Genomic DNA, 18,026 nt, shown 5'->3' on the forward strand with positions numbered 1-18,026 from the left:
TCTGCACTCTGGCCTTTTTCATAAGCACTGAATCCACTGATTTTTTAATAATCTGGTGGGCCTCTGACAGTAGCCTGTACTTTAAACTTCAGAGGAAGGTAAGGACTTCCCATAATACACCAAAAGCTGTATGTTTGGGTGGGAACAGGGAGAATGAGAGAATTAAATTGCTTGGTGTGATGTTTTTCAAAGTGTAGATCATAGGCTACTACTAGTTTTTGGGTGATATTTGCCAGTCTTGAATTAATGATGTTGATGAGGTTCAACAAGGACAAGTGCAGAGTCCTGCATTTAGGACGGAAAAATCCCAGGCAAGAATTCCAGTTCTGCAGAAAAGGACCTGGGGATTACAGTGGGTGAGAAGCTGGATATGAGTCAACAGTGTGCCCTTGTTGCCAAGAAGGCTAACGGCATATTGGGCTGTATTAGTAGGAGCATTGCCAGCAGACTGAGGGAAGTGATTATTCCCTTCTATTCGGCATTGGTGAGGCCACATCTCGAGTATTGCATCCAGTTTTGGGCCCCCACTACAGAAAGGATGTGGACAAATTGGAGAGTGTCTAGCGGAGGGCAAGGCAAATGATTAGGGGGCTGGGGCACATGACTTATGAAGAGAGGCTGAGAGAACTGTGATTATTTAGTCTGCAGAAGAAAAGAATGAGGGGGGGATTGGATAGCAGCCTTCAACTACCTAAAGGGGGGTTCCAAAGAGGATGAAGCTCAGCTGTTCTCAGTGGTGACAGATGACAGAATAAGGAGCAATGGTCTCAAGTTGCAGTGGGGGAGGTCTAGGTTGGATATTAGGAAACACTATTTCACTAGGAGGGTGGTGAAGCACTGGAATGGGTTACTTAGGGAGGTGGTGGAACCTCCATCCTTAGAGGTTTTTAAGGCCGGGCTTGACAAAGCCCTGTCTGGGATGATTTAGTTGGGGTTGGTTCTACTTTGAGCAGGGGGTTGGACTAGGTGACCTCCTGAGGTCTCTTCCAACCCTCATCTTCTATGATTCTATGCTTCCTCTTTTAGCCTACTCTGATTTTTATACTCCACTTACATCATGGTGATATGGGCCATAAACAGAGTAGGGCAGCCGCCCAGGTAGAAAAATGGGGTGGCGTGGGAGGAGGGGGATGGTATGTGGGGGCATATGGCCCCCCCAGATTTCTGACTTCCATTTAACACAGAGGTTTTCAAACTATGGAGAGAACCCCCCACAGTTTGAAAACGGTTGCCTTCTGGTTGCTTGGAAACAGGTAGAAGCCACCCGGCCTGCTCTTGTTTCTCCCTCGAAGGAGTCCAACCTGTCCGCAGAGCCCAGCTGCCGTGGGATGCTCCCAGAGGCACTTGCGTGCTACTGCTCTTGCCCTCCTCTAGGCTGGGCGGTGGCGGGGCGAGTGCATCAGGGAGCATCTCATGGCAGCTGGGCTCTGGAAACAGGGGCTGGACTCCTTCAGGGGAAAGGCTAGAGCGGGCCGGATGGCTCCCACTAGCTTCCAAGCAACCAGAAGGCAACCGTTTTTAAATGTGAGGGGCATTCTTCATAGTGACCCCACATCCCCCACCCACACTGCCCCATATTTCTGCCCCCGCGGTTTTGCGCCTGGGCAGCTACCTCTCTCAACCCACCCTGGTTACTGCTCTAGTATCTGCCAGCAAATTTCTTGGCTTTTATAACCTATTAAAATAGGAGAAAAAGCATATCTCTCAGGAATTTCTTTGGTATAAATGCAACTGATCCAATTTGCAGATACACTACCCCACCCATTTTAGTTTAAACAAAGGAAAAACTGTAAAATGACCTACAAAGATAAGAGACATGAGGGCTTCAGGCAGCAGGGGTGAGGGAGGGATTGGGACTAATAAATGTAAAGTCCTGTACTAAAGGAGAAGAGACAGATGGCATGGAATGTGTTAACTGAGTAGTCTGACCTATTGCATTAATGCAAATATTTTTCTTCTCATTAATTTGCTAAATTTTGCTCTTCCCTGTAACTAAGTACTAGATTTTAAGCAGGGTCTCTTCCAAAGTGACTTTTGACCTAAGGGGTCCTGGAAGTTGTTACAGAGGGCTGATGTAAAGCTTGCAACAAGGAGCTCCACTTAGATGCACTGGAGCAGGTGCAAATTACAAGGTTTGCAGCTCAGTACAGGGGAAACTGGGTGACATTTTATAGCCTGTTTTACACGAGGTCAGACTATAGATCTAATGGTCCCTTCTAGCCTTTAAAAAAAAAATATATATCTATGAAAAGCACCTAAAGTTTGCAGAAGAGGGACTCTCTCTTGTGAACCTTGTCATGTGCATGGGACCAGTGCTTTGATGGTATTTGAGGGGTAAAATAGAAGTAGCTCCAGATTTGGAATTGGTTACAAATCAGCAGAGCTTTCAGATCTTGATGCATTTTGTTTTATCTATATAATAAAAAACCCATAAGAAACATCACTTTAAAAAAGCTGCATTAAGAGAAGATTATGGTTAAGATCTCAAGTCAGGAAATCTCAAAGTAAAGTTATACATGTAAACTTACTTCTGCACACTGTATATACATTGATTGTGTCTCTTTAAAATGGTTACGTACTGTTTCTCAGTATTTCATGCAACTTTTTCTACATTTGAGAAGTACATTGTTAACCTGTAGCATATGTTGAGTACTAAAGCACTACAGGGAGAATTAACAAAAACTTAGTGGGTGCCGTGGTGGGATTTGAAAGCAAGATCTTAGAGGTGACTGAGGAAAGAAAGAAGTGCATAATGGGGAGACGAGGATGGACAGATGCTTCAGTAAATGTAACAAAAGTTCAGGCAAGGTTGGGTGAGTCCAATGGTAACAGAAAGCTGCAAAGCCTTCTGAGCATGTGTTGTGTTGTCCTTGGCTTTGACCTCATTCAACTATAGCCAATTAGAACTAATCTTATACCATTTCTTGATAGACATGATAGCTGATCCAAATGACCCCTCTTTCATTAAACCTTCCAGGTCTCATCTTCAGTCATACTTTGACTGAACCTATCTCTCTTGTTTTTAAAACACCAGTACATTCTGTTGTCTGGAAGACTTCTCTTCTGTTCCCACAGTCAGATCTGAATTGGAAAACATCCAGATTTGGGTACAAAAAGGTGTCTGGATGTTCTCGTCTGAAGAAATGTTTTTGTTTTAAAAATGTTAAAACAGTTATAGCTAATTCACTGAGCGAAATACACCCCAATAAAATGGACAGGATATCTTTCATTTATTCTCTATCTTGTAGTGATAATACTCCTCACTTTGTTTCAATCAGCAACATTGCAAACGGAACACACTTCGGCATCCACCATCTAACTTTATTTGCAATGTTTTTACTGTAAGTAGAACTAATAGCTTTTCCACTGTGTGTGTGCATGTCAAATCAGTGTGTTGCAACCTTTTTTTAATTTTGCGTGCCACGATTAGAAAGTAAAGGCCTACATGAAAACTTTTTATACAGCTCTGACTTTCACTATTTAATTTAGTCGTCACAATTTAGGGCATGTTTGGTATATGTTTAGGCAACAAATCCAAGTATATCCAAGAATAGTTCTTTCTCTCTCTTTCTGTGTTGGGTTAACAGCATACATTAGATGTCAGTTTATAGAATTCATTGGTAATTTGGCAGCCTTTATATTCAAGAAAGGTTTCTCTTTTTATAGATCAGTTTAAAGGTGGTAAATCTGGTTTAATCCAAACAAAGCGTTGCTTGGATCCTAAGGAATTAATGGAATTACTGAAATCCAGGGACTATGAAAGGTATGTTAACTTCCACATTTTGTTAGACCTGGGAGATGCAAATAAGCGTCTGAGGATCTCAACTACCCTGCTCTTCCGATATTGCTAAATGGGATGTGGGTCTCTGCTATATGGGACGGGAGGTCCTGGGGGATTCTGGTATGGAAAGGCGGTGGGGGGTGTCTTTGAGTGGAAAAATGTTGAGAACTAGTGTTTAGACTAAGATACTCTTATTTCTATAGAGAGGTTAAAGGATCCAGAGAGAAAGTAATCAGTGACAAAGATCTAGAGTTACTGCTGGATAGAAGTGACCTTATTGGTAAGTAAAACTAATTTGGTCCTCTTTTCCTATTTGACAGTAAAATATATAGAATTTTTCCCTTATATTTTATATGTAAAAGCAGAGGAGAATTGCCAATGCCTTTATTTCCCCAAGAGCAAGGTCCCCACAGAAATTTCTAATAAAATTTTATGTCCGTGTTCTGTTCAAACAAAATGGATGTATGTGAAGTACCATTGTCTACTACTACATTGACAACTAGAGCTGGTCAGGAAGTCTTAACAACTTCTTTTGGTCAGAAAATTCCAATTCATCAAAACTGAAATTGTTCCTGGGAAATGAGGGGTGGTTTTGATGAATTTCCTGTTTCGAAAATCTTTAAAATTGTCAAAACAGGACATTTTTAAAACATGGGGGGGGCTTGAAACAGCTTTTTGTTTTGAAACACACGCTAATTATAGGTTGTTGGTTTTTTTTAATGACTGTTAAATGAAACATTTTTGAAATGGTTGAAATGAAATGTTTCAATTGACCTCAACCAAAAAAGTCTCAGATTTTTTTAGTTTTCCTCCTGATTTGGGATGGGGTAACCATTTCCTGCCCAACTCTATTGACAACTGAGGGCATGGCTACACTTGCAGATGTAGAGCACTGGGAGTTAAACCAGCCTTTGGAGACTGCAGCCGGGAAAACGCTGCCTTGTGTTTACACTGTCAGCTGCAAATGAACACATTAGCAGTCCTTGCAATGCCACAAAGAGCAGTGCATTGTGGTAGCTATCCCAGTGTGCAAGTGGCTGCAAAGTGCTTTTCAAATGGGGCAGGGGTGGAGCGGAGTGTGACAGGGAGTGTGTTTTGTGTAGGTGGTTTGGGGTGTGCTGAGAGTGTGTTAGCATGCTGTCTTGTAAGTTCAGGCAGCAGCCGCCCTCCTCCCCCCCCCTCCTCCACTCACCGCAAGCAGCATTCCACAGTAATGGTTGCGTTGTCCAAGAGCAGATAAGCATGCCAGCTGTCAGAAACAGAGCTTTGAAAGAGGATATCTGCATTCCTGCAGCTGATTCCAAAACAATGAGAAGAGTGGCCACTTGACTTCAGGGGATTATGGGACATTTTCAGAGGCCAATCACAGTGAAGTAATGCAATGCCTCGTTCACACTGATGGCCAGGCATTTCAGCCAGGACGCAGCAAGCTTTATGCTTCTTGTGAAGGTGGATTACCTGAAGCGCTCCACCTGCAGAGTCCAGGCGCTCTACGTGCCTTGCCAGTATGGACACATCGGGAGTTAGGATGCCCGGGACTCTTTTAATGCGCTCTAACTTGCAAGTGTAGCCAAGCCCTAATATTCAGCATGCTGTGTATTTCATTCAGCATCTGCTAGTAGGAGGCACAAGCTTCTTTCTCTGCACTGTTCTACTTCCAATGTAAGACACTACACAATTCTGTTTAACCTTCAGTTTTGTTTGTTTTTCTCTTAGACCAAATGAAAAAGTCTGAATCAGTTGAAAAAGAAAAAGTGGGAGTGTTCAAGGTCCTAGAAGATTCTGAAGACTCCAATTCAGAATGTGTATTTTGAAGTGTGATTGGCTTCTAAAAGTGCAGCCCAAATGTCTCGTGACTAGCAGCTGATCTCGTAAGGCCATCATTTTACATATAGTGACACTTGATTATGCTGATTTTTTTTTTCTCAAAGCCTGGTTCAAATCTTTTTTCTTTTCAGTGAGTTGTAACATGTCAGGTAGCATACTTCATGATGTAGCATACCTAAAAATTTCATACTTGGGAACCTCACATGAACAATTAAGAAAATGAACATGTTTCAGGTGTTTAGGTAGCATGTGTGATCCAGTGACAAACACTGCCAGGTTTGTACAAAATCTTCCTGTGGAAGTCTTGCAAAAACAATTTTTTTTCTCTCTAATTTGACCTAATGTGTCATTATGATTTTATTGGGAATGGGAAGACTGTCTAGTACATTTGTTTACAACCAATCGTGTAACTTCAGTTTTAAATTTTGCAAAATATTTTGCTAATAAATTTTGTCCATTTTGTCATGTGAATTTATTGGGGGTGAGGCAGCTTTCAGTGTAAGAACATTTTGTCTAATCATGCCTCTTTCTGAGCTGTGAAAGGGCCCTTGCAGATAAAACTAGGGAAAGTGACCAAAGTTAAATACTTTTCAGTGGTTTATGTATAATATGCAACTTCCATGCGTAACTTTTCCATATTCTTAAGGTAATGGGCTAAAGCAGTCACCTGAGACTGCATGCCCTAAGCATGGAATTTGCCAGACTGGAATTTCAAGATCTATGCCTTTAAAAAAAAAAAAAAAAACAAAAAAAAAAAAAACACAAACCTCTTTCCTTCAGAATACCAAAGAAATCTTAATTTAGGCCATGTAAACTGGCACAATGTTATCACCTTCAGTCTGTAGTCAGGTTAGTATGCCCTAAGAGGTATGAATTGGGATATGCAGTTCAGTGCCCAGTTAGCTTTTAATGTGCAAATAGAAAAGGAGTACTTGTGGCACCTTAGAGACTAACCAGTTTATTTGAGCATAAGCTTTCGTGAGCTACAGCTCACTCACAAAAGCTCATGCTCAGATAAATTGGTTAGTCTCAAAGGAGTACTTGTGGCACCTTATCTTTTTGCGAATACAGACTAACACGGCTGTTATTCTGAAATGTGCAAATATTACACTACTAGTCAAAAGCTCTCTCCCATCGTGTAATAACACATTTTCAGTACAAATACACAGCATTTTCAAACTGGAGCCATTTTAAACTGGTATATTCAAGTGCTACCAAAGCCGGAAGAACTGTGGCAAAAGCTAGCAATGCTTTGACTGTAGTAGTGTAGTTGAGCTGCTTACAGCAGAATTTAAGTTTACAGCTTTTTTTACAGTGGAAAGTAAAGTACTGTATATCCTGAATGGCTCAAGTGAGTTAAGAACTAATGAAGTGTTATAACAAAGACTGACTGACTGAGTTTCAAAAGCACCTAGTGGTACTGATTTCCTAAATCCCCTGTCAAACCAATAGTATTTAAGGGTTTTCACCAGTTTGAATTAAGTTGGTTAAAGCACTGCACTCTTCTGTTATAGACAGGACCTTGAACTGTGGTTTCAGGGGAGAGTTTCAAAAGCACCCAATAGATAAAAAGAGTCCTCCTAAAGGTTAATGGCACTGATTCTTTCTAAAAAATCTCTTATGTATATTAAAACTGCATGGCATTAAGGAATATTAAGCCTTCCTCAGAGGAAGTTAACCAGAGCTGGATAGCAGCCCTTAGAATGAATTGCTTTTCTGTAGCAGAACCCTTTATATAGGAAACTGATTTTTAAAGCCACTGCACCAGTGCTGGCAGTAGCTTTCATTTATGATGTAAGAGAGAAATAACTTTTTTTCCCAAGAAAAGACGATAGCTGGAAAGCCCCAATTATGCAGGCAAGAAAAGAATTTGAAGAGTAGCTTGTTTTTTTAGTACATGAGAAGCAGGCAGTCTGCCAAACAGTGGGACCGTTGGATGATTGAGGTGCTAAAGAAGCACTCAAAGAAGATAAGGCTACTCTAGAGAAGCTAAATGAATTCTTTGCATTGGTCTTCACTGCAGAGGATGGGAGGGAGATTCCAATATCTGAGATTCTTTTTAGGTGATGCATCTAGGGAAGTATTCCAAATAGAGGTGATTTTGGAACAAAATTACTGATAAGTTACCAGGTCCAGCTGATCTTCACCTGAAAGTTTGGAAGGAACTCAGATATGAAATTACAGAGCTACTAACTTTAGTATGTAACCTATCACTTACATCAGGAGCTGTCACAGTGGTGGCTAGATACTTATTTTTAAAATAAAAAGGCTCCAAAAGTAATCCTGGCAAAAGCAAACAATGTTAGTAACCATGAGGAAAGGAATAGTTAAGATCATATTGCCATTATATAACTCCATAGTATGCCAACACTTTGCATATTGGGTGCAGTTCTTGTCACCCTGTCACAAGAAAAGATATATAAGAATTGGAAAAGGTACAGAGAAGAGCAACAAGAACGATGAGTATGGAAGCGCTTCCCTAAGGGGAATGTTTGATGGACTGTTCAGCTTAGGAAAGAGATGACTAAGGGGAATAGGCTAAAGGTTTATAAACTCATGAATAGTGGGGCAGAAGCGTTATTTGTCCCTTCATGTAATGTAAGAACCAGTGGTAACCCAGTTAATTATCATCCAGGCAAAAATGTGCAGCACATTGAGCCTGGGAGGGTTATGGGGGGGCATAAAATACATGGAAACACCTTTCAGGGTCTTGAATTTAACAGCCAGACAAAAGGAGCCGAGAGTGCAGCTCTTGGCCGACAGGCTGCAGCACCCCCACCTTGCCTGCACCACTGCCCAATGACCACTTGGTGCAGCTGTGGCTAAATCAGCACAAGCTAAGCTCCCACATTCTAGCCAGCAAGTCCTTTGGGGATGGGGACACCCTTCCTCCCCTGCTAGTGCTTTCACCAGCACCCCTTTGGCTTTCTGGGCTGGGCACCCACACATAGCAATGCTCCTGTGCTGACAGCAAGGCGAGAGACGAGGTGTCAGGGACTGGGGTGGTGTCACATTAGCTAAAAGGCTGTCATCCTCTAGCTATGGAGGTGGGCGGGGCAGCAACAGGCAGGGGCATTACTCTAGATCGTGGGTGTCATCCCTCGGTTATGGAGGGAATCTCTCTGATGGGTGAGCAGGGACTGATGGAGGGGGGTCATTCTCAGATCAGTGGGGACATCAGCCTCTGATAAGAGGGTCCATGGGAGGGCAGGGAGAAAGCATCTTCCCCCAACAACAGGAAGTCAAGGAAGGGATCTCCCAGCTCTGTCCCACCTCCCTACTGCCTGGCAGAATTCCCATCATGGGGCAGGCAGGTGGGAGTGGGGAGTCCTGCCCCTTTCCTGGTGGCCAAAGTGGGGTTTGTTGGGGGGGGGTGGTTTGAGCTGTTGGCCCCTCCTTTGGTCAGGGGCTGTGGGATCATGGGGGGGGTCCCCTGTAGGGTGTGGGTCTGTCAATTCCACCCCCCTCCCCCAGGGCAAGGGTTGTGGGATCATGGGGATGGTTCCTTATGGAGGGCACTGGATGGTCCCTCTGGGGGAATGGGGCTCTGCCACTCCCACTCCAGGACAGGGGGTCTGGGAGATTCCCTGTGTGGAGATGCAGAAAGGGTGTCCCCAGGGAGCTGTGGGGGCCATCAGTCCCTTCCCAGGGCAGGGGGTGCAAGAACAAGGGGGATTCCATATGGAGGTGGGTCCCCAGGAGGTGTGTGGGCTTTTGGTCCCTCCCCAGAAGGGAGGGTGGGAGGGTAGGGTAGAATTTTTTGCTATTGACCATGTATGGTTGAATTATTCATTACACAGCCTAATCCTTGTATGATTATTAGTTCACCAGCTCACAAGATGGTTGAATATTTAGCAAATACTTTATTCAATGAAATTTCACCAGTTGGCTGTAACAGAGCTAAGGCATGAGCCAGCAAGCACTCATGGTCAGGTCTGCAGTGGAGTTTGGATCAGTGGGGAAATGCAAAACATTTTAACTTGCATGCTAAGCCTGTTTGTAAAACTGGGCACTACTTTCCTCTAAGGAATCAGAGTTGCCTTTAGAAAGTTTTAAAGACAGTATTGCTTTAAGACAGTGTTCTCCAAGAAAATTACAGGATTTGATTCATAATCCCTTTCCATCTGCTTTCCTATTGATTTGTATATCAGCATAATTGCTCTCAGGGATTTGGCCTTTTATAGACATTCTAGACAGACCCCTGAAGTGCTGAGTTTAGATGAAACGTGAGACCGATTTTGCACCGTCAGATCTATGCTGTTCCCCCCACACATAGCACTACAGTTGCCATCTGCCTTTGCATAAAGCTTTGCAGACTCAACCCTCTCCTTCAATTTGTGCTAGTGAAATCTCTTTGAGCTATCAGCACTAGCAAAAACAATGAGCAGTCCTTGTGGCACCTTAGAGACTAACTCCACACCCCTAGCAGAATCTTTTGCTAAACTCCAGGGCAGATCCAATTTAATCCAGCAGAGGGCAGAAGCCGTGGACAACACCCACTATATGAGAAAATTCTCCAAGGGGGGAAACAAAACTAGTCATTTATTTGTTAAATGCACACAGTGCGCTCACTGCTGTGCTATGCAGGACACAAAGGCCGTCCCTGTTTTGAGCTTTGCAGAGAGCTGCTGCCGGCTCTTTCCAAAGAGTAACTTTTTACCCAGTACTTACATTATTTTTAACTTTCAAAGTGGGGTGCTTTCAGATCGGATCAGACATATTTTGTTGACAAGCTCCAGATGCCGGTTGCTACACTTAGGAGGAATTTGGAAAATCAGACTAGAGTGAATACAACTTCCAAAAAATATGTTGTACTGCATCATAAAATCCAGTGCATTCCTTCCCAGCAATATTGGATACCCTGTTCCTATAATGATACATTTCTTCACTATGTAACTCAGTGGTTTTCAAACTACAGGTCACGACCCCGCACTGGTCACAGTGGCTCTAGTTGGCACTGGCACCATACTCCCATTGGCCGGTTCCCATCTGCCTTAGCACCCCTGCTGCGCCCACTCCCCAACCCCAGATCCCCCTCCTGCGCCCCAAACCCCTCATCCCCAGCCCAATGCAGCCTCTGCACCCCCAGCCGGAGCCCTCACCCCCTCCCACATCCCAAGCCCCTGCCCCAGCTGGATCCCTTTCCCACACTCCAAACCCCTCGGCCCCCAACCCCCTTCCCCAGCCACAGCTCTCACCCCCCCACACCTCAATCCTCTGTCCCAGCCTGGTGAAAATGAGCGAGTGAGGGTGGGGGAAGAGTGAGCAATGGAGGGAGGGGGGAATGGTGTGAGCAGGGTGCAGGGCCTCAGAGAAGGGGCAGGGCAGGGATGTGCCTTGGGAAAGGAACGGGCCAGGGCAAGGGTGTTCAGTGGGGTGACCAGATGTCCCCTTTTTAAAGGGACAGTTCCATATTTAAGCCCTCCTGTAGGTGTCCCAACTTTTTCGTAAAAATGGACAAATTGTCCCATAATTTCTGTCTCCCCCACATCAGTACCGGCGGGTCCTGCTGCTGGCTGGATCACTGCTCACAGCCGCCTGACCATCAGCGGAGAGTGGGGGGGGGGGGGAAGGGTTCAGTAACCGACAATGGGGGTGGGTATGCAAGGCTGGTGGCAGAGTGAAGATGCAGCGCGCAGGGCCAGCGATTCCCTCTGCTGGTCCATCAGCTCGGCCCCCATCTCCCCCTCCCTGTCCCATGTCCAGTTGGCACTTGGGAAAGCCCAAGACCCTCCAACCCAGGGCACTGGCCAGAAGGAGCCAAGCCCTGCATGTTCCAAAGAGCCACACAGTGCAGGCACAGGGAAGCCTCTCCACCCCTCAGTTAAACTCTGGAGTTGTGGGGGGAGGGAGGGGGAGCAATTTCAGCCTGTTCACACCCCAAACCTGCAGAATCCACAGCAGCTCCCGGGACAGGGGTTTAGCACCCTCTTCACCCCCGTCCCCTGCCCTGCGTCCTGCTCCCAGGGAACACGGGACTGCTCCATCCCCTAGGCACCCTCCCCTCCTGTGCCACCTCTCTGGCCAGGTTCACTGAAGCCCCTGCAGTCAGGTTCCCTGGGCTCTGGTGCACCATGCACCCTTAGTAGAGTTGCCAATTTTGGTTGGATGTATTCCTAGAGGTTTCATCACATGACGTTAATCTTTAATTCCTGGAGACTTCAGGGCAATCTTTGAGGGTTGGCAACCCTAATCCTTAGGGTTTAACCCCTTCCTGCCTGTGCTGCAGCTGGGTTATGTCGGTGGCCAGTAGCAGCCTTTCAAAACTGTGCGAGCAGGAAGGAACAAGCTTCTTCCAGCAGTGGGGGAGAGGTAGGAGTAGGGGGAGAAGAGATGAGCTTTGCAAAGACACAGGCCAAGTCATCCCTCTCCCCTCGCCTCCTCCTCCCCTGCAGCTGGAAGCAGCTCCCATCCCTTCCCTCGCCCACATTGCTGAAAGGCTGCTACTGGTCACATTCTGGTGTGAACCCTGGCAGAAATCTGGGGAGCAGGGGCAGGACATATGACCTTGCATGCCCCCACACGGTGCCTTGGGAAGACGCAACGCCAGGTACCAGGAGAGGGGGTCCGTCCCGGGGCCCTAGCCAGGCATGGAGGGCAGAGAGCACCAGGCAGAGAGGGGAGGGTCGGTCGGCCACATACACCCTGTGTGAAACAGGGGAATGGGGTGTGTCACATCCCCACCCTCCCTCCCAATGTGAGCCTTAAAGATAAGAAGGTAAATAAAAAGAATCCAACTATGCAGTATTTCTTTTTAACAGGGGCTCAGTGAACTAGATGTTAATTTGAATGTTTGTACTGCATAGTTCTGATTGATTGCCATTGAACTAGCTTATATATGAGTAATTTAACCAAGTATCCTGTATTCTGCATAGAGAACTTCGGTCACCCTAGTGTTAGGTTTTCTGCAATCAGAAAGTTGGCAACCCTCGCTTCCGAGCCACATAGAGCTCTGTTTCAAATCCTCCTGTGGCAGCGAGGAAGGGTTAGCCAACCTCCCCTTCTGAAGCAGAGCAGGAAGGTTGGGATCTCCGGGGAATTCCTCCTTTTATTGCTCAAGGATTTGACGTACCCCCCTTCCTTGGCTGTAGGAGAGCCAGAGAAAAGGCAGAGAGCTGTATTTCTGGGAGGTTTCCCTCCTTCACCACTATTCAGACTCCACTCGACTTTGGGAATTTGCAGCCAATACTTTAGCACAAGATACTTGGCTACAGAAAGCCTCAGGAGATATGCCAGCAGTGTAAGGGCTGTGACTGCAGCACCACTGCAGTCAATGGCATTGCACCCACTCATGACAATGGTGGATTTGGCCCATAGAGGCCAACATTTATTTAATCCAAAATACATTAGTTCACATTATTGTCTAGATTCAGGCTGGTGCTGTCACTCTCCACACTGCAGGACCAGGAGTTTCCTCCTGAAAATGCTCAACACACGAGTGAGAGGTTTTACTTTAGCCTATATAATAGAATAATCCAAAATGACTGACTTTCATTCAAAATACTGCCAAAGGGATTTCCCAACTCACACACAAGATTTCAAAGAGGTGCTGAGCATCCTCAATGCCTATTGAGCTCAGCTGGAAATGTGAGTGCTGAGTACCTAGAAAAATCAGATTAACAGAGAGAGTGAGAGAGAGAGAGAGACCCCCATGTTAATACCAGTGTGGGTCTTTGTCCCTCTCTAGCAGGTGGACCATGTAGACAGTTTTATGGGTCAGGCAGCGAGGTTCATGCTTTTAGATCCAGAGACCCTGAGTTCCACTACCACAGATGACCCACCAGTTGGGGGTGTGGATGTGGATGGGAGTGTGTATTCTGTCAAGGAAATAAGGATTTAATTTCTCACCTGTTAGTTGTTGGAAGACTATTGGTAGTTTCATCCTGAAAAAGAAAAAAGTTGTTCCAAGTTGGAAGTAGTAATGTTTACGCACGTGCACACATGATCAACTTGGGAATGGATGCCCTTCCAAACATGCTGGTGGACTCCTCACTTGAATTCATCCCCTCTCTGCATGGCCAACACTTACTGCAGTGAAACACAGATAAAAACATCAGAATCCTGCAAGAACACCCATACAGAGATGCACATTGTATGGGCCCTTTTCAACCTTAACCATTCATTCTAGGACACAAGACGTGGCAGGAGCCTCACTGCCTGCATACAGCATTGAAAACTTGCTCTATTGATCCATTTACATTGAGTGGATAGGGGAACAAAACCAACGCTAGCTAGCATTAATCCTTCCCAAGAAGCTCATTCCGATATTCATATCTAGCTGCATGCTCGCCCAACTACCACTGAGCTGCTCATCTCCAGCAGCTTGCTGAGGAATCAGTGCTTGCACCATTCAAGGTATACTCCCCATTTGACAGTGCTGGGTGCCTGGGGAGAGGTGACACCAAATGCAGCAGTAACGGAAGGTGCTGTAAATGCCAGGGATGAAAATCACGCAAAACAACACAAACCATGATGAGTTAAGTTTCAGTAGTTTTACAAAGGTTGGCTGTAGCAAACCCATGAAAACTATCTCTCTCTTCAAAAGAGCAGGATGAATAATTCAAAAAGCATTTCACCAGTATTTTTTATAAACAAGCATGTAAGTTCATTTGTCATTCATGCTATTCATTTCTCATGAGGATTCAGATCAACTGGTTTATTCATTAAAATGTTTGTTAATCCCTGGAGTTCCATTAGTAAAAACCACAAATCACACTGGATGCCATTCATTAGTCTCCTGTTTAAAGTGTCTTATCCAATCAGAAATCAGAAACAATGGCATGAGACTTCAGTGATCAATCACATGCCACCAATGATGGTGGGTCATCTGTGGTAGTTGAACCCAGGGTGTCTGGATCTAAAAGCATGAACAAATGACAGCAAATTAATGGACAAAGTAAAAACAAATAGATTGCACATAATCCATAGGCTGACATTTCTTAAATTTTTCACTTGAGTGGTCCTGTGAATATCAAATATATTGAAAGAGGCTTGGGATCAAGATGTCAGTAGACAACATGCGCAATGTTCATCAGGGCCCCATGCAAAGGACAGCAACTTGTGCAAGGCCCCTGGACTTGCACAAATGAGCTGCTTCCAAACCAAGTGGATCCTCTATGCTCTGGTGACAGATTTCAGAGTAGCAGCCATGTTAGTTAGCAGCTCTGGTGAGTTTGCTTTCCCAGATGTCTGTCACTAACTTGAATCCACTTCCTTCCCTCCTCACCCCCGCCTTCCTTTCCTCTCATTATATTCCAGGATAAACACTTCCTGATTATAAGCAGATCTTGAGTTACTGGAGAAGGAGCTGGCAGACCTTGTTTCCCTTTGTTCTGTTTTCCCTTTGTTTTGTTCCTTTTCAAGAGTTCACTGAGCAGCACATTTTAAGAGGGTCAAAGAAAAGTACCTTACCTGTCATACCATGGGTTCAGAGCACAGTAGAGATTGCTACACTTCTAGCTTATGGGAGCCCAGCCAAGTACCTTATGGATGCTGTAAGCAAGGGAACCTTTGAGTTGTCTGAATCAAGAGGATTATAGTGGCTGTATTATAAACAAGGTGAGGGCATTCGAGCCAATGCAGTGATAAAGAATGACTGAGGACCAAAGTAGGATATTTGGCAGACATTTCAAAACAGTTCCTTCTTTCTGTCAACTCCAACAGTGGGGACAGAGGGCAGTTCATGGAAGGGACAGGAGCAACACATCTCGAAGAACACCAGTTATGGAAGGTAGAAAACTGTTCTTGCTTCAAGTGCTTGCTCATATCTATTCCATATTAGGTGATTCACAAGCAGTATTGTTGGAGGTGGCCTCAGCATTCATGGTTTTTCAACTTGCAACACCGGTCTACTGAAGCTGACGTCATCAGAGGCCTGCTGGGTAATGAAGAAATGGAATGCAAAGGTGTCAAAGTTCCTTCCCCACTCTGACCTCTAGGGTACAGATATGGGGACCTGCATGAAAAAAAAACTCCTAAGCTTATTTTTACCAGCTTAGGTTAAAACTTCCCCAAGGTACAAACTATTTTACTTTTTGCCCTTGGACTTTATTGCTGCCACCACCAAAGAGCTAACAAATATATAACAGGGAAAGAGCCCGCTTGGAAACATCTCCCCCCGCCCCAAATCCTCCCAAACCCTACACCCCCTTTCCTGGGGAAGGCTTGATAAAAATCCTCACCAATTTGCATCGGTGAACACAGACCCAAATTCTTGGATCTTAAGAACAATGAAAAAGCAATCAGGTTCTTAAAAGAAGAATTTTAATTGAAGAAAAAGTAAAAGAATCACCTCTGTAAAATCAGGATGGTAAATACCTTACAGGGTAATCAGTTTCAAAACATAGAGAATCCCTCTAGGCAAAACCTTAAGTTACAAAAAGACACAAAAACAGGAATATACATTCCATTCAGCACAGCTTATTTTATCAGCCATTTAAACAAAACAGAATCTAACACATATCTAACTAGATTATTTACTAAGTTCTAAGACTCCATTCCTTTTCTGTTCCCGGCAAAAGCATCACACAGACAGAGAGAACATTTGTTTCCCGCCCCCCCCACCCCGCCTTCAGCTTTGAAAGTATCTTGTCTCCTCATTGGTCATTTTAGTCAGGTGCCAGCAAGGTTATCCTAGCCTCTTAACCCGTTGCAGGTGAAAGGGTTTTTCCTCTGGCCAGGAGGGATTTAAAGGTGGTTACCCTTCCCTTTATATTTATGTGGACCGAAGACCAGGTCGAGGCTTTGCAGATGTCCTGCACTGATACCAGAACGAGGAAAGCTGCTGCTGAATCTTGCACTCTGGTGGAATGGGCAGTCATGACAACTGGTGGTGAGACCCCTACTTGCCCATAGCAGAACATAATGCAGGCAGATATACACAAGGAGATTCTCTGGCTGGAACTGGCAGGCCTTTCATCCTGTCTGCCACTATGACAAAGAGCTATGTCGACTTACGAAAGGGCTTTGTTCTCTCAAGGTAGAAGGCCAGCGCCCTTCTAACATCCAGGGTGTGTAGCTTGCATTCCTCACTGGATTTATGAGGCTTTGGATAGAATATGATCAGAAATGTATCCTGATGATAGTGGAACAGTGACACATAACCTTCCATGGGTGCCGACTTTCCAATGTGCTGGGGGGTGCTCAACTCTGGCTCCACCTCTTCCCCCAAGGCCCCACCCTGTTCTACCTCTTCCCATCCCTGCTCCACCCTGCCTCTTCCCACACTGTTCCAGCCCCTCCCCAAGCATGCCCTTGCTCCTCCCCCCCCCCCCCCAAGCCTCCTGCACACCACAGATCGCTGTGGGCGGGAGACATGGGGAGAGAGGGGGAAGTGCTGATCCACCGGCAGGCAGGAGGCACTGAGGGAAATAGGGGAGCTGACAGTGGGGTTAGGGGAGCTGCCAGCACCCACCGCTTTTTCCCCATGAATGCTCCAGCCCTGGATCACTCACAGAGTTGGCACCTACGCCACCTTTGGCAAGAAGGCTGGGTGGGGCCACAAGTGGACCTTATCCTTGTAGAAAACTGTATAGGTTGGTTCTGATGCGAGTGCGCTAATCCTTACCTTCCATGAGAGGCACAGCAGGGAACATGGAGCTAATGGCTCGAAGGGTGGCCAGGGAGCCTTGACAGCACTAGGTTCAGATCCCAAAGCAGGATAGGGTCACGAACTTGAGGATAAAGTCGCTCCACACCTTTCAGAAATCTGACCATGAAAAGCTGAGATGGCCGCAGAGTGAACCCTGACTGCTGAAAGAGTCAGACCTTGATGCTTTAGATGCAACAAGTAGTCTAGGATGGATTGTAGGGAGGTCTGGTCTGCAGGAAGGTTTTTGCCCAAAGCCCAACATGAAAAATGTTTCCATTTGGCCAGATAGCCTGCACCAGGACTACCTTTCTGCTCATCAAGATCTGTTGGACTTGGGCCAAGCATGCCTGCTCCGCCACATTCAGCCACGCAGGAAGCATGCCATCAGGTGGAAGGATGCTAGATTCAGGTGTCAGAAATGACCGTGGTTCTCAGACAGCAAGTCCGGCCAGAGTGGGAGCTCTAATGGAGCTGCTATTGAGAGCTCTAAAAGCGTACCAAACCAGTGTTGGCACGGCCATGCTGGAGCTATCAGGATGACTTTTACCCTGTTCCGCTTGATTTTCAGGAACTTTCTGTGCACCAGTGGTATCGGAGGGAAGACATACATCAGAGACCCTGACCATGGGAACAGGAAGGCGTCTGATAGGAAGCCTCTTTCGAGCCCACGGACAGAGCAGAGCCAGTGACACTTCCTGTTCTGTCTGGATGCAAACAGGTCCACCTGGGGTGTCCCCCACTTTTAGAAGATGTGGTTGGCCACCTCTGGGTGGAGAGACCACTCTTGGTGAGATGAGAAAGAGCCGCTGAGGAGACCTGCCAATGCAT

The 18,026-nt window shown here is 45.6% G+C and overlaps 1 protein-coding gene across 5 annotated transcripts in view; it reads left to right on the forward strand.

The window, feature by feature from the left end:
- The window catches only part of HELLS (helicase, lymphoid specific), a 45,345-nt gene extending 39,277 nt beyond the window's left edge, over positions 1–6,068 (forward strand). For 4 of the 5 annotated variants that reach the window (XM_077821119.1, XM_077821120.1, XM_077821123.1 and 1 more), the window contains 3 exons: positions 3,667–3,763; positions 3,985–4,061; positions 5,498–6,068. In XM_077821119.1, the coding sequence (XP_077677245.1) occupies positions 3,667–3,763; positions 3,985–4,061; positions 5,498–5,595 (272 nt within the window). In that variant the 3' untranslated portion in view covers positions 5,596–6,068. The other variant, XM_077821124.1, reaches the window with a different exon arrangement.
- Positions 6,069–18,026: the final 11,958 nt, after the last annotated feature.

The sequence above is a fragment of the Eretmochelys imbricata genome, chromosome 7 (genome assembly GCF_965152235.1).
Source record: "Eretmochelys imbricata isolate rEreImb1 chromosome 7, rEreImb1.hap1, whole genome shotgun sequence".
Lineage (NCBI taxonomy): Eukaryota > Metazoa > Chordata > Testudines > Cheloniidae > Eretmochelys > Eretmochelys imbricata.